A 27,201-nucleotide genomic window follows, 5' to 3' on the forward strand; every position below is an offset into this window, starting at 1 on the left:
TATTCTCACTGTGATTCTTCCTTTTACTGTGTTCTAAACATTTCTCTAGAATACAAAGGTGGCTCAGAATGAAATATCAGTTAAAAACTGGAGCCATCACTAATGCTTGCTACAATAAGATATTGCATAGATTTAATCCACTTTATTTGAATTATTCCAGAATCTATTGAGGTTTTGTTTAAACAGAATGTGTCTTATGCTCTGTACAAGAAAAGAAACTTCCTGAGACCTGTACTCAATAAAAATTAGGGATTGGACTATGAACAGTCCTGTTCTAGAAGGACGAAAGATTATGTGATCACAGAATCTTTTCATTTTTGAATCTGTACAGTTTTACATGCTTAAGGCAGACTTTTATCATAAAGCAACTGTTCAGAGCGACAACTGCTTTGAGAGAGCTTCACTGTTCATCACTCTCAAGCTCTCTGCACTCACTGGGTAATCCTTTTTGCTGGTCCCCAGTTAAGACTGGTGAGATCATCTTCTGGCAGATTTGAATGTTTGAGTCAGATGGGGGAAGAGCAGTGATCCAGAGTTTGTTAATTTGTTTTTTATCTCATTTATTAACTTCCCTCCCAATAGGTCTCATTATGGAAAATGGAACTTGTATCTCTGTGTCGAATTGTCCTTGTATTTATCATGGAACTGCCTTCCCTGTAGGCTCAAAAATTGAACAAGAATGTAGCAACTGGTATGTGAAAGCCTCACATCTGTGTTTCCTCTCTCTGTGACTGCTGCCCATAGGTCGTTTAACATCATAGTCACACTTAGATTTTAAAGAATAGTTAGTATCTATGTTTTACAGTCTGGGCCCTGTCTATCGCTAAAATATGCAGGCTATTCTATGGATAAGGTGAATTCAAGACATATTAATTAGCTCAAAGCTGCTCTTTTTGCTAAAGATCTGAACACTGAATTTCTGTGTTTTGTGATTTTTCTTTTCAGTATTTGTACTGGTGGCATTTGGAACTGCACAGATCATGATTGCCCAGGTATCTGTATTTCATTATTCTTTTCTCTCCTCAGTGAACATAAGGGATAAACTTTTCAGAAGACAACAGAACCAAATATGATCCGAGGGCTTGGGATGCTAATTTAAGAAGCAAGAGTAAGCAGATGGATGTTGAGAGTAGCAGTGGGCCAGCTGGGGTGAAGCTGTTAACTGCCTGACCATACTCCTCTTTTCCCATTTGCTTCCCTAACTCAGTGTGTTACATCCACCTCTTGTTGTCTACCTCCCGTTTACACTCTATGTTCTTTGGGGCAGGTGGCTTATTTCTACTGCCTGTGCAGTAGCTAGGCCAGGTATGAGGATCTCCTCCCTTCTAGGTGCAATTGTAACGCAAATAATAAGAAAAACATCATTCTGATGCTCCGTGTGCTGTATTTTCTCCCTTGTAACGGCCGTTCATGTTTGGATAATGATCCTTATCTTTAAAGATTACATGTCTCTGTAATGAGTTACTCAGAAGAACATGCAGTAGTCGGGTAGTGAAACTCCCTTGACAGTTCTGTATCTTATACAAGATTATACTATGAAACTTGTGAAAGAGAGAATTTTTTGCAAATGAAGGAGCCCCCTCTGAATGAAGCAATAAACAAAGCTTAACAGTTATTAAGCAAGGCTTGACAGGGTGGATCTGTAGTGTAGAACAGTTGACACAGAGAACCACTCCATATGTCTTGTGTGTGTTGTGTGTGCATGTGGGGGGTTAATTATGACTATTCTAGTCTGGTCCTAGGGACATTCATCTAGTAGCGGGAGCAGGTTAGATGTGCTCCCACAGAGCACCTCCTGCAGTAGTTGCAGCCAAAACGAATCTACTTCATGTGCTCTGGCACTGCCCCATGGTCTGAATCAAAGTGCAGTAAGTGGGGATGCACTGGAGACTTGCTTCAATAGTGCACTCCTGACCTGAACTGAAAAATGAATATAGATGCACCCTGAGGACAGACACCTGCAACCTCTTCATACCTGTGGTAACAAGCAGTGCCGTAGCACCTAGAAGGAAGGAGAAAGAAGCTTGTCCTCTTTCACACTCAGTCTTGCCAAAAGATGATGAGGAAGAAGATTCTAGGAAACTTCAGAGTTGTAATAAAGAGAAAGCTCTTTCGTATTTTAGAGAACTCGTGACTCAAAGACATCTCATCTAGTTAGAACCAAAAGATGCTGCACATTGGTGTGTGCAATAGGAGATAGTATCTGATGGAAATAGGCGTATGTAACATACTTTATTTCCAAATGCTGTAATAGCTAGATAGATTAAAGTTAGCCTGGATTATGTATTTAGAAATAAGGAGAAAGTTTCTTATTTATCTCTCTTCCATCATTTACAGAATAATGATACATTCCTATGCAAGTGAACATTCTTGTTTATCCTTTTTCTCTTGAGCTGAGTGCTCCATCACAGGTAGCTCTCATTTCACAACATTTGATGGACGTCATTTTACCTTTCTTGGGATTTGCCAGTACATTTTGGTAAAAGGCACTGGGAAAAACAAATTCACAATCACTTTACAAAAAGCACCTTGTGGACACGTAAGTCACATTTTTGTGGAACATTCACAAGAAATGTGTCCATCCATATTTCAGGCAATTTTGTATAGGTTCTACTGTAAACTACTGGGTTATGTTTAACAGAAAATATCATTAATTGAAACCATTTTACAGCTTTTTTGTAAGCGATTGTATTGCTACATGTTGTATTGCCCTTTGTAAAACCGATTGCATCTTTAGAGCGATAAAGTCTAAAGAGTTATTAATTTATGCACATTAAACAAGTATATACATCTTTGGTTATGGTACAAATAGATGTCTTAGGCTTTAGAAAAGCTCTTGCTGGCACCACTGAACAGGTTTAATATACTGCTAGTTAGGCTTTTTTTTTTTTTTGGTAGCTTTAGATTTTTATTTGATATGTTATAGCATATTTAATTTGTTGGAACAACGCCTTTTAGAAAACCATTGAAGAGCCTAGCCACCACACATACTTGTTTGAAAGTATTTTGGCAGGTATCCAACAACAGGCTTTACTAATAGAGGTGCTTATAAAAAGTACTTATCTGTGAGACTGGATTTAATGATGTTATTAGTCACCTAGGCTCTCAGGAGAAGGGGCTCTAAGACAGTGACTCACAGCTGCCCGTGTGCTGAGGGCTGGGATGCCTGAACTCATCAGCAGGGAGCGATGCACTGAAGCTGCTCTACTATGCGACTGTCTCTCATGCCCCTTCAGAACCTAGACTATGAGCTGGTGCCTCTACTTTTTTTGTAGGCACCTCCTTCTCCTGCATAGGTGTTAAGACTCCTGTTTCTGCATTTCAGGTGGCCTCAAGCATGAAATGGTTGGTTAGGTAGCCACTGAGAGACAAGGATGCTACTGGAAATGACCCTTAGCACAACTCTAGGCACCGTGGAAAATTTCTGGGTGAAAACATAGGGGCCATGGGAAGTATAAGATGCTTGGTTTAAGCTGGTTATGTGTCACCTTTTGTCCTGTACTTAGGTTCATTAATTCTGCCGGGATAGCACTTTAAAATGATGGATGTGAGTTAGTTAATAAGTCTCCATTTTTTGATAGTCAGATATTTATAAATTATTGTAGAATAATTCTGGAGAAATTATATCCTTTTGGTCTGCAGTCAAAGATCATGACTACATTTCAAGGCGAGAAGCACCTTCCTGTCTGCAATAGTTTCTTTCTCCTGCATTGCTGCATTTGGGCTCTGGTTGCACCAGCTTGATATAGACGGGGTCAGACTCTTGCTCAAACGCTGGTTAACCCAGCAATGAGGAGTACCCAGGATGCCCATGCAAGTATGGCCTTTTGAACCCAGTATCAGTACTTGAGGACCTCTGCCCACTTATTACTAGACTGTCATAACAGCTAAAATGCATTCTCCTTGCTCTAATATGTTTTATTATGTTCTACATACAATTTCAGGTGCTCTGTTTAATGCTTTGAGTGATAGTTTACAACTGATTTACCTGATGACAGTTCTAGTATTTCCTTTCTATACAACTGTTTTTTTCCCCTGTTTGTTTTTGCTTTCCATGGTAATAATAATGTCTTTGCCTGTTTCTGATGGTGAAACTTGTTTCTACTTAGAACTTCGACCATGCCTGCATTGAGTCTATAACACTAGTTCTTGAGGATGATGTGAGCAAACAAGTAACTCTCACGAGATATGGTCAAGTCCAAACTGGCCCTAACCAAGTTTTTAACCTTAATGGTAAGAAGTGCATGGAGTAGAATTTTACCAGGGTTCATATTCTTTCTTTTATATGCTCCAAAGCTTTTAAATAATATCTGTCTATGAAAAAAGAATTTCTTCAAACATAACTTATGAAATGTACAATCACTTCTTATAACCTTAGTAATGGTTCTAGAAATGTACTTTTTCAGGCTGTGAAATAGAGTCCTTCATTGTGCCCTCATTTCTTTGCATTTCTAATCTTGCAGTTCCACTCATTTTGTTTGTGTTTAGGGGGGAGGACGTAAGAAAAAGAAGGGAGGTGAAGAGGGGTTGGAAATCATCTCGATGCTGATGTTAAGGTCTAGCTTGATTGAAGCTTTTTGGAATAAATGCCATGGAGTAGAATCCATGTGTTCTACGGGATCTACATTGCCTTCAGTGCTGACTTATGTTGTGATTTCAGGCAGGTTACTTCACCTTTTTGGAAAGGATAGTAAAATAAATCAGCCTTAAAAGGATGTTATAAAATTAAGCACTGAAGGTGGAAATGATATTGTTAAATTTCGTATCTTACAGTGATCAGTAGTAAATTCTTACTGGATTTTTAGTCTCTTTCTGAAAGAGTAAAATGGGAGTTGCCCTTTCCTTTCTCAGCCTCTGGCAAAACAGAGTTTAGGGAGTTCTGTGCTGGTGGTTTCAGCTATGTCTTTTTGTCATTGAATTTGTCCAGTCACAGTTCTGCTTTTGGCATTCACAGCTTCCTATGGCAATGAGTTTCATAGCTCTATACTTTCAGTTATGTTGACAGTTCTGCTTCATAATTTCATTGATAATTTCATTTTATGTCTTTTGAATCAGTCCCTATTCACTTTCTTGTCTCTTTCCATGGTCTGCGACAAATACAATCTATGACAAATATTTTGCTGTCACATTCTTGATAATTGGGTGTATCTAGTAAGTCTTATCAGCTAAGAACATCTTTAAGCTCACATAAGCATTTTATCTGCCTCTTCTCAGGTTATGCACCTAAGTGTGTCTGTGCACATGTGTAGAGGCTGCTTGTGAAGGTAGATCTGCTTTAAGCCTGCAGCTGCAAGTAGCCCAACGATGTGTAGCAAATGAATGCTGTGACTGTGAAATTTCCATTTCCTCGCATAGTGGATTTGCTGGGAAGGAAAGCTGGGAATTTGATAGGGTCTTAGTTCACATACAGTCTAAGGAAGGAGCTATACTGATGTCATATCAATAGTAGTAAGAGAGAACCTTCTATCTAAAGATTGCAATACACTTACAGACATCTGTTAATTAGTCTCATAACATCCCTGGAGACTAAGAAACAAGCGGTTTCTTGAGAGATTTTTTACTGTCGACAGTAGTTGCAACTCCTGATTTGTGTTGCTAATGAAAAAAATATGTAGTCTCCTAAGTTCAGATGGAGAATAGGTGAGGTTATTTGGCTGCAGGTGAGGTTGTGCATAGTTTCTCATTTTATTTCTGAGTTTCCAAATCTATTTTGTTTAAGGGGTAAACCAATACAACCTTGAAGTTGGATTTCAGTGACTTTGTTTTTCTTTTTTTTTGCTATGTGCAGGGGCTATTGAAATTCAGAATATATCTTCTTTCTTTGTTCAACTGAAAACTAGTTTTGGTTTGAAGATACTGTTTGCTAAAGATGGAGAGAGGATCTATGTTCAAGTTGATGTCAGCTGGAAGAGAAGAACATTAGGACTATGTGGAACGTACAATGGGAATTTAAGAGATGATTTTCTGTAAGTTGCATATTGTACATTTAGATTGTGTTTAATAACAAGTGAAAAGTTTTGTTGAATGTAATCATCTGATTATTTCATTTCATTAACATGCTTATACTTTATTAAACTAACCAATATAAAATCTCTTAATTAAAATTAGTCACTTTTAAAAATATGAAACTCATAAATTTAGCTACATCATTCTAAGATGTTTAGCTAAGCAATTCTAGAAAACTACTGTATTATTTATAGAAGTTCTTGGATGATGATATTGCTTGAATGCACTTTTTTTCCTCCCTGCTGCTCCCTCATCAAGAGAGCTAATACATGAGCACTGACAAAAAGAGTGGATGATAATATTAGTATCATCCTCATCTGGTTAACACTTAACTACTGCTTGATTTTTTTTCCTCACATCAGGTTTTAATGGAAAAAAATGTAATTCTGAACCACAGGAATAGTTTAATTAGAAGGGCACACTTTCCTTATTCTTTTACTTGATTTCCTCCAAAGTTCCTCAAGCTATAATGTCACAAAACTTTTCTAGCAATAATAAATGCTTTTGAAATACTTGGTGAAAAACAGCATCAAAACGCAAACAGCCCCCCTTTAGAACACTGAAATTAGCTAACAGGTCAAATTTTTGACATTTCACTGAATGTATGTACTCAAATAAAGGCCAAACTCTCCTCTCATTAATGCCTCCTCCAACTGATTTCAGAGTACTTGAATTAAGCTTGAGGGCAGACTTTGAGTGTAAGAATATTTTTGCATGAGTAAAATATTGAGGAAAAAGTTTCACATGCCCTCTCTTCTTTTATACCTCACAGATGGAAATTCTTTTGACAGGTTGAATGTTCAATGTGACTGCATCTAAGGCTTTTTGAGGTACTTGCGTCCTCACCTATGTAGTCCATAAGGTCAGCAGGACGGTTGCAGTGTTGATCTTTTCCTTTTCAGTTCTCCAGCCGGGATGATAGAAGGGACCCCACAACTTCATGCCAATGCATGGAAGGTTTCCTCAGCTTGTTCTGTGCCTATCAATATTCCTGTGGCTGATCCCTGCAACGTTAATCAGCAAAATGGTATGTTTTCACATGGGAGTCCAGGATTAGCTGTATCTTATTATTATGGGACTTTTTTTGTTTTCTCTGTGAACAAGTTGCACATACATGTATTTCAACTTCAGGTTTAGATGTGCACTCCTTCTTTCCTTTTTCTTTTTTGGCAAAGACCATTCTTTCCATAGCATGTAAAATTAAGTAAATCCTTTGTAAATACAAGCTAGTTGATCATTTAATGCTGGGTGTACTGGCCATGAGTCCTAAATTCTGCTGTTTAACATACATGCAGAGTGCTACGCAGAACACCATCTGTAGTCCTGTAAATTATGCCAGTCAAGAGGAATGATGTGATGCACATTTGTAGATTGACAAAGAAAGTACAGGAGACAGTGTCTTGCTGAGACAGTGTTCAGATCGAAAGTCCTGTCTCTGGCTTCTCCATGCTTGTTGCATTAAGAGTTTCCTTATCCTCCGTCTATGCTCTCTGACACAAACTGATGCAAACAATCTGAGATCTGTGGATTTTTTCAAATTCCTGAGTAAAGATTTCGTTTTGGCTGGTTTGACATGCCTGTGTTTTGTGTTGAACCTTCACTGTCTCCTCCTTTCCATGTTGCTGTTCTTTTCAATTAATGAAGACAATGGGCAGACAGTAGATGCCAATTCTGACAGAATTTAGTCTAATGTTTTTAATGTTTCAGACATAAGGCCTCACTAAGGATGTGGGATTTGGCCATATTTAGAGCCTGTGGGAGCAAGCCTAGAATAACCATAAACCTTTAAGAATCTGGGGCATTCTAAGACTTTTTATGCCTTCAGCATTGGCTGCCTTCTAAAGCAGTACATCTCAGCCAAGTTAGCTCTCTCCAAGATTCTTCATGCCTCACCTTCAGTTCTGTGATTCCTCAGTGAAGGTGGATTTTGACATAAACGTAAGCTGCTTAGAGCAGGAGGGTGGACTACATGACCTTCTGAGGTCCCTTCCAGCCTGAATTTTCCTGTAATCCAGTAATCATCATTGGAAAAAGCAGTCCCTGAGTAGGTGGTCCTGCCCCACGCTACCACCTGTGCTGAGCCAGCACAAGAAATTTTCCAGGTCTGTGATGATCTAAATCCGATGAAACTGAAAAAGAAATTATTGTTTGTTTGTTTCTTATTTTGTCAGGTTACTTTTCAACCAAGTCAAGTTCACTCCTTGAATCTAGTTTACTGAGAGACTCCAGAAATCCTTGTGTCAGTGTGTGTATGTGGGAATGAACAGGGAGGATGAAGAGTAGGGACACTCTTTTAGCAGCAAATTTGGCTTAAATATGATCCACACTATGGTGTTCCGGAGATATTGCACCACTTGTGGTGGTAGTATGCTTCAGTGGTAGGAGGAAGGTCTGTTGGTGCTAGAACGTATATGGCCAGCTTGGGACTTGCATGCCCTTGAGCTCCAGTTTGTAATGCTTCCTGAGTCCACGTGCCAAGAAGTACATGGCCATTGCTGATTTCAAAGCTAAATGAAACATCAAGTAGGAAAAACCATATTCCAAGCTTTGGAGGACTCTTCTAACTCTTTTGAAATACGTTATTTTGCCATTTAAGTTTCCTGCACTACTAGAGGAAGGCATAACTGATTTTACATATTTATTTTTATCTTAAGTGGAGTTTATTGTTGAGGGAGTTGCTTACAATGTCAGTTTTAAACCATAGAACTTTGCAGAAAGGCATTGTATACGAGTTTGTGTTGCACAACTGACTATGTTTGGTTTTAATATTCTGTGCTATTCATTTGACTAACTTATATTAAAATGGATCTGGCTAAAACAATGTCACCTTCTCTTAGCTGGGTATGCATCTCACTGTGATATCATCAATCAAGAAGTTTTTGCTCCCTGCCATGCCTACATCAGTCCAGGATTATTCTACCAACTATGCCGCTTTGATGCGTGCAGATGCGGAAGCAGCTGTTTGTGTAACGCTTTGGCACACTATGCTTATGTCTGTGGCAAGCACGGGGTCGTCGTTGACTTCAGATCTCATATTTCTTACTGTGGTGAGTAACGTTTGCAGAACACAGTATCTTTTAGAAATGTGTAAAATTCTACAAATATCATTCACTCCACAAGATACAGGGATTGATCTTTTTTGCTGGAAACTAGAATTGTGCCGTGGGCTAATGACATACTCATGGGAGAACACTAATAGCCTTTACGTTAGGCCTCTGAGTCAGGGACCCTGAGCTGCCTCACAGGGGGTACCTATCCCTTTCCGTTGGCTACAGAGGGAATTTAAATTTCTGACTTTGAACCCCTAAGTCATATGGAAGCCCCTATTAGGCTAAAATAGTCAGGGAGTGGCAGGAGCAGGGCTGTTCCCTAAGGGAAGGCAAGCCGGCATGGCAGGGGCTCTCCAGGGCAGGCAGGGCAGGGTGGGCAGTGATTTGCCAAGTAGGATATAGCAATGATTTAAAACAAGGCATTTCTAAACCATAGAGTAATGCCTCAACCTTAACTGGACCATTCTCCCTGTCTTGGTAGCCTGAGTTACTAGATAGACACACCCACCACACACACACACACTTAATGTATATAAAGAATAGACACCCACTGCTTACAAAATAGACAATTCCAGCCAAGGAATTGTCTAACATAAATTCTAAACATTTCTAACTTAAGAAATCAGTAAAATAGCATGTTTTTCTCATGCATTTTAACTCACCCCAGTGCAGCAAGAGACCATTTTGCTTTGCTGTTTTGCACTCCCATGATATACTGCTTTGTTTTCTGTTTTTCACATTTTAAGAGTATGTTGTTCTCCCTTCTCTCTCCCTCTCTCTCCTCCAGCTGTGATCTGTCACAGTGGTATGCTTTATCATCAGTGCTCTTCTTTTTGTAAACACTCCTGTGCTTCACTTTCTATGGCAAATATCTGTGGTGATGACTGCACAGAAGGATGTAATTGTCCTGATGGGAAATATTTTGAAGAGTCGGTCAACTTTTGTGTATCAATGTAAGTCATAAGGAAATAGAATATATGCGTAGGCACATTTTCCTCTTTCCAGCAAAATTTCAAGTAGTTTCTCTGCTGTTTCCCTGAAGATGTAGACTGCCTAATGGGATAGCAAGCAATATGTTAAGATTTCATATTCTTTTGTACTAATCGATAGTGGGACCTTGCCTGCTACTGTGTGTACAGCCATCTACTGCACTTCAGAGAAGATATGTCACACTGCTTTAGAGAAGGGTGATGAAATTTTTTTAATTCATGGGAAAGCACTTTCACATGAAAACCTTGTCTTTAACACTTAAGAAAAAATGAGAAGGAATCTACATAGTAGCACTCTCTAAAGTCAGGGATAGTATGGAGAGAGTGGCTAGGAGTATCTTTTTTTCTGTCTCACAATGCAAAGCCCTTCAGTTAAATGGAAGGAAATGATCAATGAAAGGAAATAGTTTTTGTACTTTGTGTACAAAATTTTTACAGCTTACCACCATGGGGAGTTACTGAGTTCAGGTACTGAATTAAAAACTGGAATGAGTATTTATATATATTTCAAGATTAAACAGAGTTATTGCTGTTCATTGCAACATATATTTTGGAAAGATTAGTAAAGTTCATACTGTAGGGATAAAGACTGTTTCAAACTATTAAAGAGTGTGAGGTAACTTGGTATTCCCATATTTTTGCATGGTTTCTAGGGAATTCTGCTGCTACTTCTACCCCATCTGGCTGTTATCACAGACAGAGTTAATGGATTTTGCTATGATAATTCCTCTGTCCCATGAATTTGACAGTAGTTTGAATGGGAACTACATGTTGCCATACTACTCCCATAACTGGGAAGAAAAGCTCCTTTCTATAAGACTAACGCACAGAAACAGCAAATAAATAATATAGAGATTGAGGAAAATCCTGGCTTTGTTGAAGATGGTAGCAGTTTTGCCACTGACTTCAATACAATCAGAGTGTCAAACTTTAGTTTTTGCCTTTAGAAGTATATTGTAAATATAAAGATTGAGTTAATGAATTATAAGGCCTGCTTATCATAATAGCTTGATAAATGGATTGCCCTTAAATACCATTTCATCTTGCTTTTGTATCTACATTCATAAATATTCTTTTAACAGATCTGCCTGTCATTGTCATTACAAGGGCAAAGCCCTCCAGCCTGGAGAAATCCTCCCTACACCAACAGGCTCCTGGTAGGTTTGAGCGCCAAGTTTTATCTTTCATGTATCACAGTTAGGATGCTACTCAAGAGCCTTGAGAATTTTTTCACGTAGAATGAAGGTCTATTGTATCAAGATTTTATTTTTGTTACACACTTAGTAAAAGGGAGACTAATATAAATTGGATTATGTAGCTGATTATTTTAACAACAGGATACCTGGAAAATTCTGTAAGCCAGGGACTAAAGAATATCTCAAAACACACACATAGAGGTTGCAGTCCTGTTCTTAGACCTGGGGGCATTATGATAGCAATATGAGTCTGGTTTCAGAAGAATAAACAATGTGATTCTATTTTGGAAAGTCTTTCAAACAAAGGCTTTAAGGGAGCTATATTTATGTCATTTTGTATTATTAATTCATGATGGAATCCTGACCTCACTGAAACAAGTGGGGAAACCTCCCAGGTTTCCTGGTCAAACTTGTTCATTTTACAAGAAATGCTCTCAACCTGCTGATTTAAAATCATGTCTGTGACTTGAATGTCAAGGTTGATTCTTGCTGAGGTCTTATATATTATCGTTGTTATAACTGAAGCTTGGTAATCATGTAGTTTAAGAAGTGAGAGCAGGGGCTTAATTTTTCTGCCATTGTAATGCCTCTGCAATGCTTTGTCTTTTTCACATTTTTCTTTTAAGGAGAAGGAAAAAATGAGGACTAGGTTTATTGTCAAATGTGTTTTTGCAATTCTGTATTTTATCATAAAAAGAATCAAGCTGTGTATCCTAATGTCTGTGCAACAGGAAATTCGCATACTGTATCCTTTCATATTCACCAAGGCGGATAAGGTTCTGTGTTACACTGCCAGCATCCTGAATCACCTGGCCCTACATTCCCACAGAGGCTGACATACCCAGCTTCTTTTTTATTTTGGTGAAAGTTAGGCAATTAAATAGTACATAAACACCTTTGTGAGTTTGGGCCCTCATTACAGATCAGCAGTTAGAAAACACCAACAAACTGTTGGTCAGAACTCACGCTTTTGGATTTTAATCCTCCTTCTCCTGATTTCTGTTCTTTAAATTAAGTTGTATTATCTTTTTTAAGATGGTGGCTACAAAACATTTTCCCCTTGAATAAAGATGGGTTTGCTTTTCTTTTCCAGTCAGTGTTTGAATGGAACAGTGAAATGTATTGAAGCCACTACAGAAAATACAGGTAATTTACAGTCTTGTCTCATGTTACAGTTGCACAGAGAGAGTTTTCAACGTTGAATAGTCATTTGGTTTTCTCCTCATATGTATTTTGTATTTTCTATTTTATCTCATATGTATTTTATCTCGTGTATGAGATACTTAACGTCATGATGTATTTAAAATAGGAGGTTAGGAGCACAAGTTGTCTTGGTTTTTTCTTTTTCCTTTTTCTGTAGCACAAATTGTACTAAGTCACTTGGGAAATTAAAAAAATAAATAATTACATGTGAGGTGTAGGTCAATATGTTCTTATGGGAATACCTAAAATTAGGCTCACTATCCATGTTTAGGAAGCCTTAAGATCTTGATTTCTAGAAAGTAAATTTTTAATGGATTTAGAAGGGATTTCAGTACACTGAAAATTATGCCACTTCTAAAGATTCTGTCTACCTAAGGTATAATTACTGCATCTTTAAGAATGGGCTGTGTATCAGATCCAGGGTGCATAGATCCAGATGCTTAATATTAAATTTTGGTCTTTTTTTTACATTAAAACATATATTAATTTTATATCTCTGTAATACAAAGGAAGTTATAGACTTTTATTCAGATCATATTCTTATGTGTACTGTAATGTACACTAACTGCATTAATATAAATAGATTGTGAACAAAAACAAATAGAAAACCTTCAGTGTAAAAGAGCAGTTGATCTCATTTAACCTGCATTTTGCATTTGAAGTTCACATATGCCCTGAAGGAAAAATCTACTATGACTGCAGATCTCCTGTGCCTGGATTACCAGCAGCGGGTGTGAATTGCGGGATCTCTTGTGCGAACCTTGCCATGAACTTCTCCTGTGTGCCCTCACCACCCTGTGCAAGTGGCTGCATTTGCCCCCCTGGGTAAGCTTTGGCAGAGCAACCTGGAGCACAAGCCATATACATATTTTTCACAGTTTGACTCTGCATATTTTTTTTGCTTTTTAAATCCCAGTGGTGTCACAAGTTTAATTTTGAAGCTATTGTTCTATAAATTTTAACAGGTATACAGTCACAGTTAAAAGGCCAGCTCTTTCTTTTGTCTCTGAGAGCCCTTTTGTCCTTCCTGCTGGTGTGGGGCTCCATGCTATAATGCTTCCTCAGTTGGAGTCCCACAGTTTCTCCATCCTGAGACCATGATTCCAATATCCCATGAGATACCCAACTTGCTACCAGTCTGATTGGCTGGTATTTGGGACTCTCTGGACAGGAGATGACTCCCACCACTTGCACAGTATCGTTTATTTGAGTGTAGAAGCAAACATGGCAAAAAATCATAATGTAAACCATCTGTGTTCCTGCTTACTGCCCAAGTAATTGTCTCACCTAGACTTCTACTCAGGCTTACAGTACTGATGCTCAACCTGGGGCAGGAGGTGGTGGGGGGGGTGTGCGGGCTGGATCCTGCTCTCTTCCCCTTCATTCTCTCTGCCCTTCTGAACGCAGCCAAAGTTTTTGTTTTCTCAAGTCATGTATTTGGATTTGGTGCCCAGAAACAGTCTGCTAAGCTTTGCAGGGGTCACATCAAAGTACAAAAGCATTTGTTGTGAAGTTTCTGTCAGGATCAATCACCACTCCCTCCATCTGTTTCCATTCCCTCCCCTGATACCTGCTGCATGCACTTTCAGATTTGAAGCGTCAAATATACTGTGCAAATTGCTGCAATTTGATCTCAGGTGGAGTGCTCCCTGTTTTTTCTCAAGATTTGATTTTATTTCACTGTATGTGTAGCCAATGGTCCCCTGACAGTATATCAGTTGTGCACAGATCAGAGACTGCCAGAATTCCCCGTCCAGCAGCTTGTGATGTTCATAGATGACTAAGCACTGGTGAAGGACAGATTTCAGGCATAGCTATTTAAGATTTCACTAGTTGTTGTTGCCTGCTGTTTCACTAGTTGTTCTTGCCTGGTATTCTGTAGTCCTCTACAACCTCTGCCTCAACTAAGGAGTTAGCTTTCAAGACCATTAGTGTTCTAGAGATAAACAATTATTTTTAACACAAAAATGGATGAATCTGTACAAGGCATCATATAAAAACTAGTATATATTTACTGAAACATCACCATGATATTTGCATGAACTTAAACTAGCATCGTCATGAAAGTTCATTTCAAAGTTTAAAATAATTAAAATAGAAGTTAAAAAACAGAGCTAAAGCCCTGCTCTCACAGTCAAGTAGTATTATACCATTTCACATTGAATATGTTACTTGATTGTTTTCTGAATGATAAACTATAAAAGGGGTACAGACAAGCCAAATCCCAAGTTTCTGTCAAATAGTGGAATAAACCACATGAATTATTTTGTTAAGTGAGAGAATAAACACTTATTTTGCTATTAGATAGAAAAGTAAACGTGTAACATTTAGTGCAGTTAGTACCATAATCGGTGTTAAATTGTATTTCTGGAGCCATTATGCCTTTCAGGCTCATAGTTCCAAGAAGTGAGTATGACTTTTAGCTAAGAAGGGACCAGCAGGGTTATCTTAAAAATTGGGTTCAGAAGTTCTCTTTTTTATACAAGCAAATGTTAAGCATATACCTCATGATATTAAATCCATATGGACAAGTCATGAAAGCCTTGTTATGAGAAGTTTTACTGTTATGTCATTTTTAAATTGTCTTAAGTTGCTGTTCTTCTCTTTGTTTCTCCTTTCCCACCTTATTTCTACCACAACCCATTGTTTGACCCAATGACCTAACCTTTTGGGGTGGAATCTTGAATTCTGCTGGAGACTGGCACCTTATTTTAGCATCCTGGATATTTATGGTGCTCACAAAGTAAAGCAGCTTGTGCATGGTATTGAAACCCTTTCCTTTGGAAACCTATGACAGGATGGACTCCAGTATGCAAAAAATGGTCCTCTTAAAGTAAAAACGTTTTACATTTTCTATTGTTAAAATTCTTGCACGATAGCTTGTGGTTCTTTTAGTCGGTAGTTAAAGAGGTGACAAAGAATAAGAAACACTGGAAGTCTCTGGTATGGTATAAAAATTGAATAGAATAGCTCGAAATTTCCTGAGGAAATGAGCTGAGAATGACAATATCACCCAAAGATACACTGAAAGTCACCCTAACACTGAACTGGAGATATAAGAGGATAAGTTGAATTACAGAAGTACAGAAGCGCAGTATGGAAAGGGACCTCATGGGGCTAAGTTGTTCTCCTGCTCTTAGGTAGCATCAGCAATACCTATGTTATTCTTGGCAGATATTTAACTTCCATTGACAGAGACTCTAACTGACCTTCCCAAGCCATCCGTTCTAGTGCTTTCCTATCTTTAATCATTTTTCTGAACACTTGACTCTTTTACTTAAAACCAGTTAATCTTTAATGAACCAGGAATTATGCGGAGAAGAAAACTCTAATCTGTGTACTCCTTTTAACTTCAACTTCAGTTGAAGGAATCTCAAGGTCAGACTTTGAAAACGCATCTCTCTGTACTCTCAACCGTGCGTTGCAATGACAACTGCAGGAATTGCCCCCCTAAGGAGCAGCACTGGGAGTGTCAGTGACATTTTTTTTTTAAAGTTAATGTCGCTAAGCAGGTGGAAATGAGGAGATAGCAACAAGTGGTTAACCACATCTCGGAGTCACTTATTCATGATCTAATTAGATTTGCTGCTTTTTGCATTAAATGCCGCTGTTTTGTCTTAACATTATTAGTTGTTTCCACTTCCCCGGGGTAGGCAGGTAACCTCTACCACTGCCCTTCCTAAACTGTATTTCTTTTGTCCTGCTAACTCTGCAACAGCTGCCATGGCCGAGCTCACTATCTTGTGCTCAGAACAGGACGGTTGCTGCTCTGTGCAGAGGAGCAGGCACATCAGTCTGGCTGCTTCCCTGAGACAGGAGGACGAGGGAGCAGCAGAGAGGGAAGGGCAGCCGGGCTGCAGCCTCAGCAGCGTGCGTAACACACAGATGCTCTGCAGTCTGCAGGGAGGAGTACCGACACTACCTGCGCTCTGGCATAGGAGCTGCTGCCCCACACCAAGGCACCCCTTTCGAGGTAGAAGGAGAGCAGCAGCTGTGAGCTTTGCGAGGTCTCCAGCTGTGCACAGTGGAGATCATTTGATTCAGACAGCTTTTGCTGCTGAAACAATTGTCCTTGGCTGGATGGAAGACCGGTTGCCCTCGGCGGGGTTTAGGCAATACAGTACACATTCAGTTATGTTGATCTACTTGTGAATTTACACTTTTGTCTTAATAATTCTTTTATTTTGAAGGATGGCTGAGCATAGAGGGAAATGTTATATTCCTGACAGTTGTCCATGCACCTGGAAAGACAGGGAATTTCTGTCAGGAGAAGTGATAACTACACCATGTTACACCTGGTGAGTGACATGCATTTTGCATACTTCCAAATCATCTGGGTCTAGCCACAAAGGGAAATCAATACAGAAAACGCATTGAGTACGTTGAAAATCAAAATTGCTTGTTTATAGACAGTTACAGGATATATCTTTTATTAGGCTTACTAATAGACTTGGAAGAGTAAGCAGACTTTTGGGTGAGTGCTTCTTCTGGTCTGAAAAGGAAGCAGAAGATTTCCAAATTAAAAACCAGTCAATAGCAAATGCTTGATTCCAACATATCAGTTAATCTCTGAAAGAAAAGACATTTGGCATTTTGGAGAATAGAATATTATGAAAGACAACCAAGGAGAAAAAAAGATAAATTAAATGTACAACAGTGGTAAATAGTCTTTGGGAACTGGATTGTTTGCAGTGTGAGTTACCACTCAGCATGAGTGACTGTATAGGAAGAAGATGGGCAATAAAAAAAAAAAAGGAAATAAAAAAGCATTACAGTTAGAAAATGAGCATCTTTTTTAAGGAGCCTTACCTGACTCCTATTGATGCAAAAGTTTTTCATCCATTATAATTTGCTAGCCAAAATATCTGTCTTTAGTTAAGTATATATTTAATAATTAAAAAAAAAAATAGCACTTTTCTGTCATGGCATTACCAATAATTTCAGAAGCAATCCACAGAATAGCTCTGTGTTTCAAGGTCTGAGACTATTCTTCCTTTCATGAATTTCTGTGTGACTTGAAATAAAGAACCCAAGAAAGCTTCTTCTTGAAAATAAAAAGAAAATGATCCTGCTATGAGAAGATACTGATTGTTAATTTTCCTTACAGTGTTTGTCGGAGAGGGATATTCAATTGCACTAGTTACCCCTGTCCTGCTGTATGCACTATTTACGGAGATCGACATTATTATACCTTTGACGGATTGGAGTATGATTATGTCAGTGACTGCCAAGCTTACCTGCTCAAGGTAGGAGGATTGTTCATACATTTCCATGTGTCCAAGTGAAAGTTTCTGTAAGAAGGCAAATATTTTGAACACTGGGAGATGATCTATAGAAACAAACATTAAGAAAACAGGTGCAGAACAGATGTATCTGAAAGGAAAAATCTGTAAATGACATTTCGTGCTCAGTCATTTGAAAATGTACAGGGGTGTGTCCTTATGAATCTATGTGGTCTAGAGAAAAATAGAAAACAATGTTTTCTGTTCTACCTGAACCATGCTTTCATCACAATGAATGAAGAATAATACTATAGAAACTGTTCTAGAACTAGGTATAATCTATAGAACTATTTAATAATTATAAACTCTGCTTGGCAGAGGGTTAATGAGAACCTCTGAGGCTGCTTGGAATCCTTCTTGAATGTGATCTGCATCAGATCTGGAGTGTATGTGTATAAGAATATCAAACACAATGATTTCATAATTCAACAATGAAATCCTTCATTGAGCTTCTCTGGCAGCTACATGGTAATGTTCCTCATAGCACAGATTTACAGTACATTGCTAGCCTTTTTTGTTTAAAAATACCATTACTGACATTTAGAAATATATTCTATTACTCACAACACTATTGTTTATTATCATTGTTGCTATTATTAAGGCTAAGAGTCTGTCTTCTGAGTTACAGTAATGTGTTTAGAAGAATATTCATTTTCTGTCAACCCTAACTGTCTAACCTTAAGAAAAAGCATGGTTTCTCAACAAGGACTACTGCAAATAGTTTATTTTGTATACGCTGTAGTAGAGTATTCACAGCTGTGAAATAAAATAGATTGGTTCCAGATTTTTTTCTTTTTTTAAAAAAAATTTAAAAAAGAGAGAGGTTTGATAAAGATAATAGGAATACCTCATAGCAGACTCCTGGCATGTATCATATTGTCTCATAAAAGAGCTCTTACTCTTAGAAGTATATGAACCTTTGCACAAACCTTCCTCCTTTAAGATGCAAAAAATAGGGGTTACTTTACCTGTAAAATCATCTTGCCTGTATGATGAGATGGAAAGGTGGCTTGTCATTTCTTAATTCTTATGCCATCCAGCCAGAGAGGTGTGTAAGACAAATCTATGCTGCTTTTTCAAACTTCAGTATGATGCTGGAATGTTTTGCTTTTCCAAGCAGATGTCACCTGCCACTCTATGGCATAAGAAAGTACCTATCGGGAAACAAACCACGGGGAGCATTTGGAGTCCAAGAATAAAGTTGGCAGTCACATAATTAAGGCATGTGGCACACTGCCAACAGACCTTTCTTCAGGTGAATGTGATGACACAAATGATGAAAATGCTGCCTACGTAGATCTGCTTTTCAGACTTTTCAGACTTTTTTCAGCTTTTCAAACTGTTTTTTTCCTGAAACTTAGCTAATGTGAGACAGTATGGCCTAATTTGTTCGTCATTTTTCTTTTCTCTTTAGTATATGGAAAACTTTCATGATCTGTTTCGAAGGAGTGTTTATTACAAATTAGGCACTGCATAATTATGTCTGGAACAGATGATGTATCTGTGGGCTCATTTTTGACTGTGAAATGTTTGGAGAAGTTTTAGGGGAAAAAAAATAAAAGGAACAAAGGATGGGATAATATGGCAGATGCCCAAGAGCTTTGAGGGAACTAAAACACAGAACTGATGAACTATGTGATGTGCAATCCTGGAATCAAAGGAATGGAACATGGCAGTATAACCAAATATTTTAAAAGAACTCCATGGCTGAATTTGGCAGGAACAGACCAATATGTCTGATTTCCATGTGAAGAAAATTAATAGAAATTATAATAAAGAGAAATGACATGATATTGGGGAAGAGTTGAACTCTTTTTTTTTTGTAAAAGAAATTCACACATGATGAATCTTCTGAGTTATTCCGTGAGGACAATAAACATATGGATGAGGATGATCAGGTCAATATGTGTGTATTTCAGCTTAAAGACCTTTTGGAGACAGATTTCAACAAATATTTTTTAGAGACTAGTCTCTCATAGGATGAGAGTGAAGTTTCTTTGAGACACGAATTTAAAGTTAGAAGTTACAAGCTAGGAATAAATGGCATTTTTTTAGAATGGAGAAATCCCGGTGACATCCCACAGGGATCCATGCTGAGACCTGTGTTCAGCATCTTCAGAAACAATTTTGAAAAGGTGGTGTGAGGATTGAGGTGGAGCATAGTAAAGCATCAGTCTGAACAGCTGAAACAAAGATGGACCACCAAAAGGTTCAGAAGATCTTACAGCAGAAAACACTGCATGATAAAATGGAGGATGAAATTAAACAATGAAATATGCAAATCAGTGAATAGAAAAAATAACTGTAACTATGCTACCATGAAGATAGGCACTAAATTAGCTACTACTCTGCAGGAATGGAATTTTATGTGAGAAAAATATATGAAACAGATGTAATTGGCCTCTTCCTAGTGGCAGCTTGAGTGATAATCCAAAGTGTCATCCATTCTCCAATTTCACATATGCTTCTATTTGCGTGTACACAGTTACACCACAGTTGTACCACGTACACGTATGCAGTTGTACCACATACTGATGCCATTAAACTACGTTATATGTGTGACATGATAGCATGATGAGGCTGCTCTTTTTTGAAATACCTTTTGTTGTTCCTAGAGCAGAAGTTTCCACGGCTGTGTCTTCATAATCATCCTCCCCTACATTGTGGCCATGTGCAATGACATTTTTTAATAGTAGTATCAGAGTAATATAATGAGTCTCCCTTGAGCTACTCTGTTCAGAAAGTATGTGAGAGAGCCCTGCCTCTTGCAGCCTGTTATCCAAATAAGCAAGCCAGCTGGAAGGTGGGAAAGTATATGTAGTTGCAAAAGTTTAAATGCGTTGCCTGTCACCTCGGCAGGCACAGCTGTCCAGGGCAGCGTTGCCACCTAAACCATGCTACCTGTTCTACAAACCAACATTTTTTTTTTTTAACTTAAATCATAGAATCATAGAATGGTTTGGGTTGGAAGGGACCTTTAAAGATCATCTAGTCCAACCCCCCTGCCATGGTGGGTATGTGCTGTGTGCTTCATGTTCCCCACCTGCAAGGTATATAGAACATCATAGATCGCGTAGTGGCTAGTACACAATCCATTGACTTAATGGTAGTTTGCAGTGCTGTTACAAGGCTGAATTTTATGGATAACATGTAAAAGGCTCACCAAACACCTGAAATTGAAACAACTGAAGTGATTGTAATATTGTATATACAACACTGTAATAACTTTGTCCTTTCCCTTTTACTAATCTTTTTCCTGTGAGAAGTGGACCGCTTTGTCTCTGCTATGTTATATACTCTAAATAAAGGTGTTGTAGCAGTGCAATGAGGGAAATGAAAACTACAACAAATTTGTTGGCAAACTAGTTCTTCCCAGATGTAGAACTGAGTCCAAGAATTATAATCTGAATCCCATGTCCCCAGTGGCATGATAATGCACTGTTCCCATCCACGTTACCAGCCCTTACTGTTTGATTTGGCTGTTAGCCTCCCTAAATGGGATCTGTTTGAACAGCTCTTTAATTTGTCACTGTATTACACTGCACCAAACAAAGAAGTCACCCTTACCTTTTACTAGGTTTTTAATAAGGAGCTCTTGTACTCCTATGGGAGAAAAATCAAGTATCGACTTTCAGCCAATTATGAAACTTCAAACTTTGTTTTCAACATCAGTATCATGGTCAGGCCTTTTTGTTTAAGGTGACAGTAGGTGTATGAAAAAGCCCTTTATAACTAGTTCAACAGATATATCCATCAGTCAGAAAACGACCAAAAAGATTTAATGCAGCAATGAAGAAAATTAGGGCAGTAATGTCTCATGAAATGATAACTTCATCTTTTTCAAGGAATTAGGAGTTACATTACACACTGAGAGGTAAAGTCCCTGTATGGATAAATGACATAGACAGAGAAGACATCAATATTTGCTTCTAACATTTTAGAACCTCAGTAATTTCAAAGGAAAAAAAGAAAAATCTTAGCTGACCAACTCATTTGTCAGTGTAGATCACGTAAACACTTCATTTTAGCTAATCTGAATATTGATGAATTTAAACCAACCAATTTCTTAATTAAAAAGATTTAAATAGCTTGCTTTCTTCCATTTTCTTGCTTATCTTCTGTCTTTCATGATGCTACATTCTTTCCCTAACAAAATGGTGTTATTTTTCTAGCAAACTTTTTCTGTGTGTTATTTGTATTTGAGGTCTATTTATTCCACTTGCCTGTTTCATAGACTTCTGCTTTTACAGTAAAATTGCTGTCTTTCTATCACACGTGTTGGCCTTTTTCTAGCTTTGTGGTGGTTTTCAGTCCTGCAGTTCAGTGCGTTTATTAAGGCTTCTAGGGTCAGTGCCCTTGAAGCCCCTCACACTTGTTCTCTTCTGAGAAGCAGAATTTTATTTTCTCTGATTTGGGGGAGACTCCAAGCAAGAGTTTAGAAGGATAGTCTACCTGTCAGAATATCCTCGAATGAGAGGGAGCTCTGTTGTAATGCTTATCTGCCTTTTAAAAAAAAACCCCAAACAACCCACTGAAGTCTTTCCATTACCTTTAGTATGTTGTCAATAAGGTCCTAAAGCGAAGAAAAGGAAGGACTGTTTTATTCCTCTATCATGAAAGATGGAGGTCAGCAGAACTAAGCCCTCATCCTCAAGTATTCACATTTTACGGATTAGTCCTAACTTTAAAGTATATGATAAAAATATTTTTACTTCTTTTCATCTGACACTGGGGGCTTGGCCTTTTTAAAGTCACCTTTTTAATGTTTTTGATGCAACCATGAAGGCTCTTTTAAAGCCAAAGTTATCACCAGATTTAGTGTGTTGGAGGATTATGAAAGCAACAACAAGACATTTGATCAAATAATTGAACTGTTATGCCAATTAGAAGTGCAGATGTAACCCTTTTGGGTCAGAAGACACCACATGAGAGCCCATTTGTTAAGGCTGAGGTTCATTTAACAAAACATGCATGATCTGGTGAACCAGTTCTACAGTTTCCCAAATGATTATCCTATTGATGAGCAGTCCCCAGTGTTAGATACCTGGTCTGCCCTGGGGAATACAGCAAGGGAGCTCTTTTCTTGCATACCCCTTCTTTTGTAACTTGATGCAAGTTCAAAACTCTTCATTTATGATGCTTTTATTCGAATGCTTAATACAGAAGTTGGTTGATGCACTGATAATCTTTTACCTGGTACTTGCTGAGATTTTCATCTTGATTGGTAAATTTGTTAAATGATGACTGGGCATAAGCTGGAGCAATCACACACAGAGCAACAATTCTTCAGTTACTCATTTGTCACATCTGAGGAGGTAGAAGTAGCCTTTATCCCATTTTCCCTTATTGACTATCTCTAATTTTTTGTGCAGCTTTTTTCATCCTCATTTGTGCCAGGTAGCCAGTCTGTAGATCCATGAAGTTGGTAAACCTATAGAATGAAATAGTATTTTGCATGGTCTCTCTCATAGCATGTTTGCAAAATTAATACATTCTGCTTGCTGTTAGTCTCCCTATGGAGGACTAAAGCTGCAGGTTCATGGTTAACCAACATTGTCAAGCTGACTGTTCATAGTTAAGACAAATACTTTATTTTAGACTCTGAAGATTTTAATGGGAAAATAAATAATGTTGACTTTGAAATGACAAATGTTTTAAATTGGAAACTTGACTCTAAAAGTAATTTTCATCTATTCAGGGAATAAAACTGTAACATGGGGTTCCAATCAGAATGCCTTTAATTTTTTAATTAACATATCTAATCCTCAAAGCCACATTCCAGCAAATAATTTCATGAGTAAGTGATGTGCCAAAATATGTCCACCTAAAACACTTGTCAAATAATTTATAGCAACAGTAACTGTGTAGAAATAATGATGTTTCTTGACAATTTGCATGCAAATTTGTGTCCAAAAGAGAGAGACTACATTTCAGTGAAAATATTATTTACTGTGAGTAGTTTGCCCTGCTCTAGTTGCAAAGAATACCAACAGTTTGCTTTTCATCAGTCCCATGATTTCAGAGGAAACCTTTCTGGATGCCTTCTTTTTTCTGGGTCTCTGGAAGTCCTGTAAGGGTCAGTAGCGAACTCCCTGTGGGAGACATCACTTTCCTTTCTTGTCTTCAGCTGGGAAGCACAGTGCTCAGATAATGTTGGCTTATACCTGTTTTTCCATTGGTTCTACCCCTTCTGTGAGCAAAAGATTTGATTACAGTTGGCAATGGATTTATGTTCTGGTTCCATTTTCTCCAGATCAATGATTTCAGACTCAATTACCTCTACATGCCTTTCCGTCTCCACCACCTGATTCTCCAGACCTTTAAATTATGCAGTGAATGAATCACTTTTATTCTCCAAGAAAAGGAAAGATTTCTTTCAATTTGTGCAGATTAGCATGGAGGCCTTCCAGGAAAGGCTTGAGGAAAAGTTTCTTGCCATGAGAATGGCAATTTGGACGCGGTGTGTGCATGGTTTGACTCAGAAGTTGGATCCTCTTTCTGAGGACCTTGCCATTTAGTGACCACACAGCTTGAAGAAAGTGACCTTTTCACCTTCAATTTCTGCTTTTGGATTAATGTTCACCATCCAACAGCCCTTTGGCTATACTGACTCTAAAATGTTATCATCTGATGGCTGCCTGAAAAGGCAGTTCACTGTAAGAATGACTGCCTGAGCTGGATTGCCTCTGGTGGGTACAGCTTTGTGGACTGTTGATACCCATCTTCTACTGATATAGCAGTAAAAGATGAGCAAAAACTAGCATCATGTGCTGCTGTTTCAAGAAGCTGTAGGGTATGTTGGCAGCAGTAAAATGAAAGCCTTTTGCTGTGTTTGAAGTGGGAGGATACTCAGGATAGTCACCTGTAGATGCTGCTTAGCAGTTTATGGGCTCTGACTCTGGGTGTTGTCGGAGAGCTACGAGAACTGTGAATTAAATTTACTCTGGTTTAGAGTAAAAAATGAGTATTTTTGTTTCTGAATGCATAGAAACTAAACTTCAGCATTGTAAATGAACACATTTAACATTCATTATATTTAAAAGAATAAAAGCTTTGTGCAAGTTCCAGCTTTCTAGCCCCTGCCATCATTTGATGGAGCTCAGAAAAGGCAAATTTATCCCCACTATGTCTTGTCCTTTTTTTTTCCCTGTTATGTTGTGCTTTATCATTACAACCAACAATGACCAAAAATTGATGTTTATCATGCACTTATTAATAAAACAATACTAATAGGTCTCATATAAATACCTGTTTAGATATTTAAAACTAACACCACCAACTGTGCTGCTGACTTGTGATTCAGAATAGCTCGTGTTGCAGAATGTGTCACTTGGAAACAAATACTTGAATGTTCTCAAATCCTTAATCTTCAGAATATCTCATTTTTAATTAGAAAGGGATTGCAGTAATATGACCTGTGCAAAAGCCAAATCTGATACACAAGCAGGCAAAGCTAAGTAAATGAAACAAAAGAAAATCTGCTTTAAATGATCTTTGCTCAAACCTTTTAATATAGTTCTCCTAAAATATAAAAGAGAAAACCAAAACCTTTCCAGGGATCTCTAGCTGATTAATCAACTTTTTCAAAGTTAAGAAACATTGACTTAGAACAAGGTTTTGAAGTATATCAAGTAAAATATTCCCTGTCATGTACTTTTCATTATTAGCAGTAGATTTTAAAAAAAATTTGGATTTAAAGAATATTGTTGACAAAACCTCAGAATACCCAACAACTCTATATTGCCATAAAAACTACTACAAAACCCCCGATGTATAATAAAGAAAATATGATATAATGATTTATTTTTCCTATTGCTTGTACACATACACGTAGATACTTTTAATGCATTCTTCTCAAGAGCTGTTGAGAGTTTATTCTGCCTTAGGTGTACCCTTTTGGGAAGTAATTTTTAAAGAAATAGGAAAGAGTTATCGTGGGTGCATTAGCAGATATCTGGAAGTTGTTTGAGGGTGAGTCAGTAGCTGGAATAATCTCACTCCCTTTGAATTTGCATCAGTGAATCTACTCAGTCATGTTGCTCTCCTCCATTTCTACTCAACTGTGCTACAATGCTAGAAATGTATCATATCTTACAGATTATTGCAAGTTTCTTTGCCATATTTTAAGTGAAAATAATCACATAATCTGCAGCTCTGTAGAAGATGCTGAGAAAAAAAGAATTTATGTGCATGTGTGTGTGCATGAGCAATTTAGCTCTTAGGTTCTTAGTTCCTAAATGTGGGTTTTTTAAAATACTTCTATAAAAATACATAACATCAGTAGAAAAATAAGTACTATTACTATTCCTTTTCTCTCTCCTGTAAGAGGATCATCTACTATCTTTCCTGTAATATTGTTTCTCAACTTTCACGTGGCTTTCTTCCCAAACTGAGACAGTGTGTATCAGTGCCATCTGCTGACTCCAAGCAATATTGCTCCAATGTTTGAATAGCTATGGGGAAAAGTATTTGATGATACAAATTTTTACAGGATGCAAAAGCAGGGATTAAATAAAGTTACACAGAATGTATATATATAATTCTGAAATGGTACAGAAGAAATTATCACACCAGCAAAAAAAAAGAAGCCTTCCAACAGGAGATGCTTTTTGGTGTGAATTGTGAATGAGTTTTGCATAATTAATGTGTTTTCACTGATTACCTGGAGATCAACCCCCCCGTAAAGTGGCACAAGAAACTAAGAGAGCAAGATCATGTCAGGTGCCAAGGCATTTGTCTGCTCTCCAAAAACCACTTAAATATGTATGCCTAAATGCTCACTAAATCTGGGCTAAGATGCTTTACTTCTAGGATCAATCTCACTTAGAAGTAATAGTTTCAAATGTTAAGTTCCTTCAGAAGAAACTCAGAAACTCAGCCCAATAAACAACCACCACACTAATACTGAATTTCCATAAAATTTCCTGAAAGGTTAAGTCTGAACAGAGCTAATCTCTGAAAATATGTAGGAAGGAGAAAGCAAATTCTACTTTTTAAACTAGTGTATATTTTTTCCAGTATTTTTAGAGCTTTTTGCATTTGTTTGTGCATATGGCTATGTATGAAAACCTCTAAAGAGTCGTTAAAACAAAAGGAAAATAGGACTAATCTATCTCTATCCAGTTCCCAGTATGTCCCTAGATGCTTTGATGGCCACCCTAGTTTGCAAGTTAGTGTATTGTAAGGAACAAAAAAAAAAGGGGGGGGAAAACCAGAGTATTAAGAATGGAAAAGAATGAGTCTTTACACTGAACAGTTAGAGAGATTTTAATGAAACTTTCAAAGAAGATAAATACAGCCACTTTTAAATTGTCTTCTCCCAGGCTGCATTTTGACTATGTAAGCACACTGCACAGTGTTGTTATTGGTTAATAGTGATAGAAAATTTCTAATGGGATATTGAAATAGAAAGTTTCCGACAAAAATAAACCCTAGCATTCCCAAGCACTAGTAAAAAAAAAAAAGGAAAGAAGTG

At 37.8% G+C, this 27,201-nt stretch overlaps 1 protein-coding gene across 1 annotated transcript in view; it reads left to right on the plus strand.

Moving 5' to 3' along the window:
- OTOGL (otogelin like) overlaps positions 1–27,201 on the plus strand; it is a 96,923-nt gene that overhangs the window by 18,935 nt on the left and 50,787 nt on the right. Inside the window, exons 13-25 of the mRNA XM_075504264.1 lie at positions 583–691; positions 946–992; positions 2,394–2,539; positions 4,110–4,233; positions 5,789–5,966; positions 6,909–7,033; positions 8,844–9,053; positions 9,844–10,009; positions 11,128–11,202; positions 12,335–12,387; positions 13,107–13,269; positions 16,635–16,742; positions 17,552–17,690. Of these exons, the coding sequence (XP_075360379.1) occupies positions 583–691; positions 946–992; positions 2,394–2,539; positions 4,110–4,233; positions 5,789–5,966; positions 6,909–7,033; positions 8,844–9,053; positions 9,844–10,009; positions 11,128–11,202; positions 12,335–12,387; positions 13,107–13,269; positions 16,635–16,742; positions 17,552–17,690 (1,643 nt within the window). The remainder of the gene's footprint in view (positions 1–582; positions 692–945; positions 993–2,393; positions 2,540–4,109; positions 4,234–5,788; positions 5,967–6,908; positions 7,034–8,843; positions 9,054–9,843; positions 10,010–11,127; positions 11,203–12,334; positions 12,388–13,106; positions 13,270–16,634; positions 16,743–17,551; positions 17,691–27,201) is intronic.

The sequence above is a fragment of the Mycteria americana genome, chromosome 1 (assembly GCF_035582795.1).
Source record: "Mycteria americana isolate JAX WOST 10 ecotype Jacksonville Zoo and Gardens chromosome 1, USCA_MyAme_1.0, whole genome shotgun sequence".
NCBI classification, from domain to species: Eukaryota; Metazoa; Chordata; class Aves; order Ciconiiformes; family Ciconiidae; genus Mycteria; species Mycteria americana.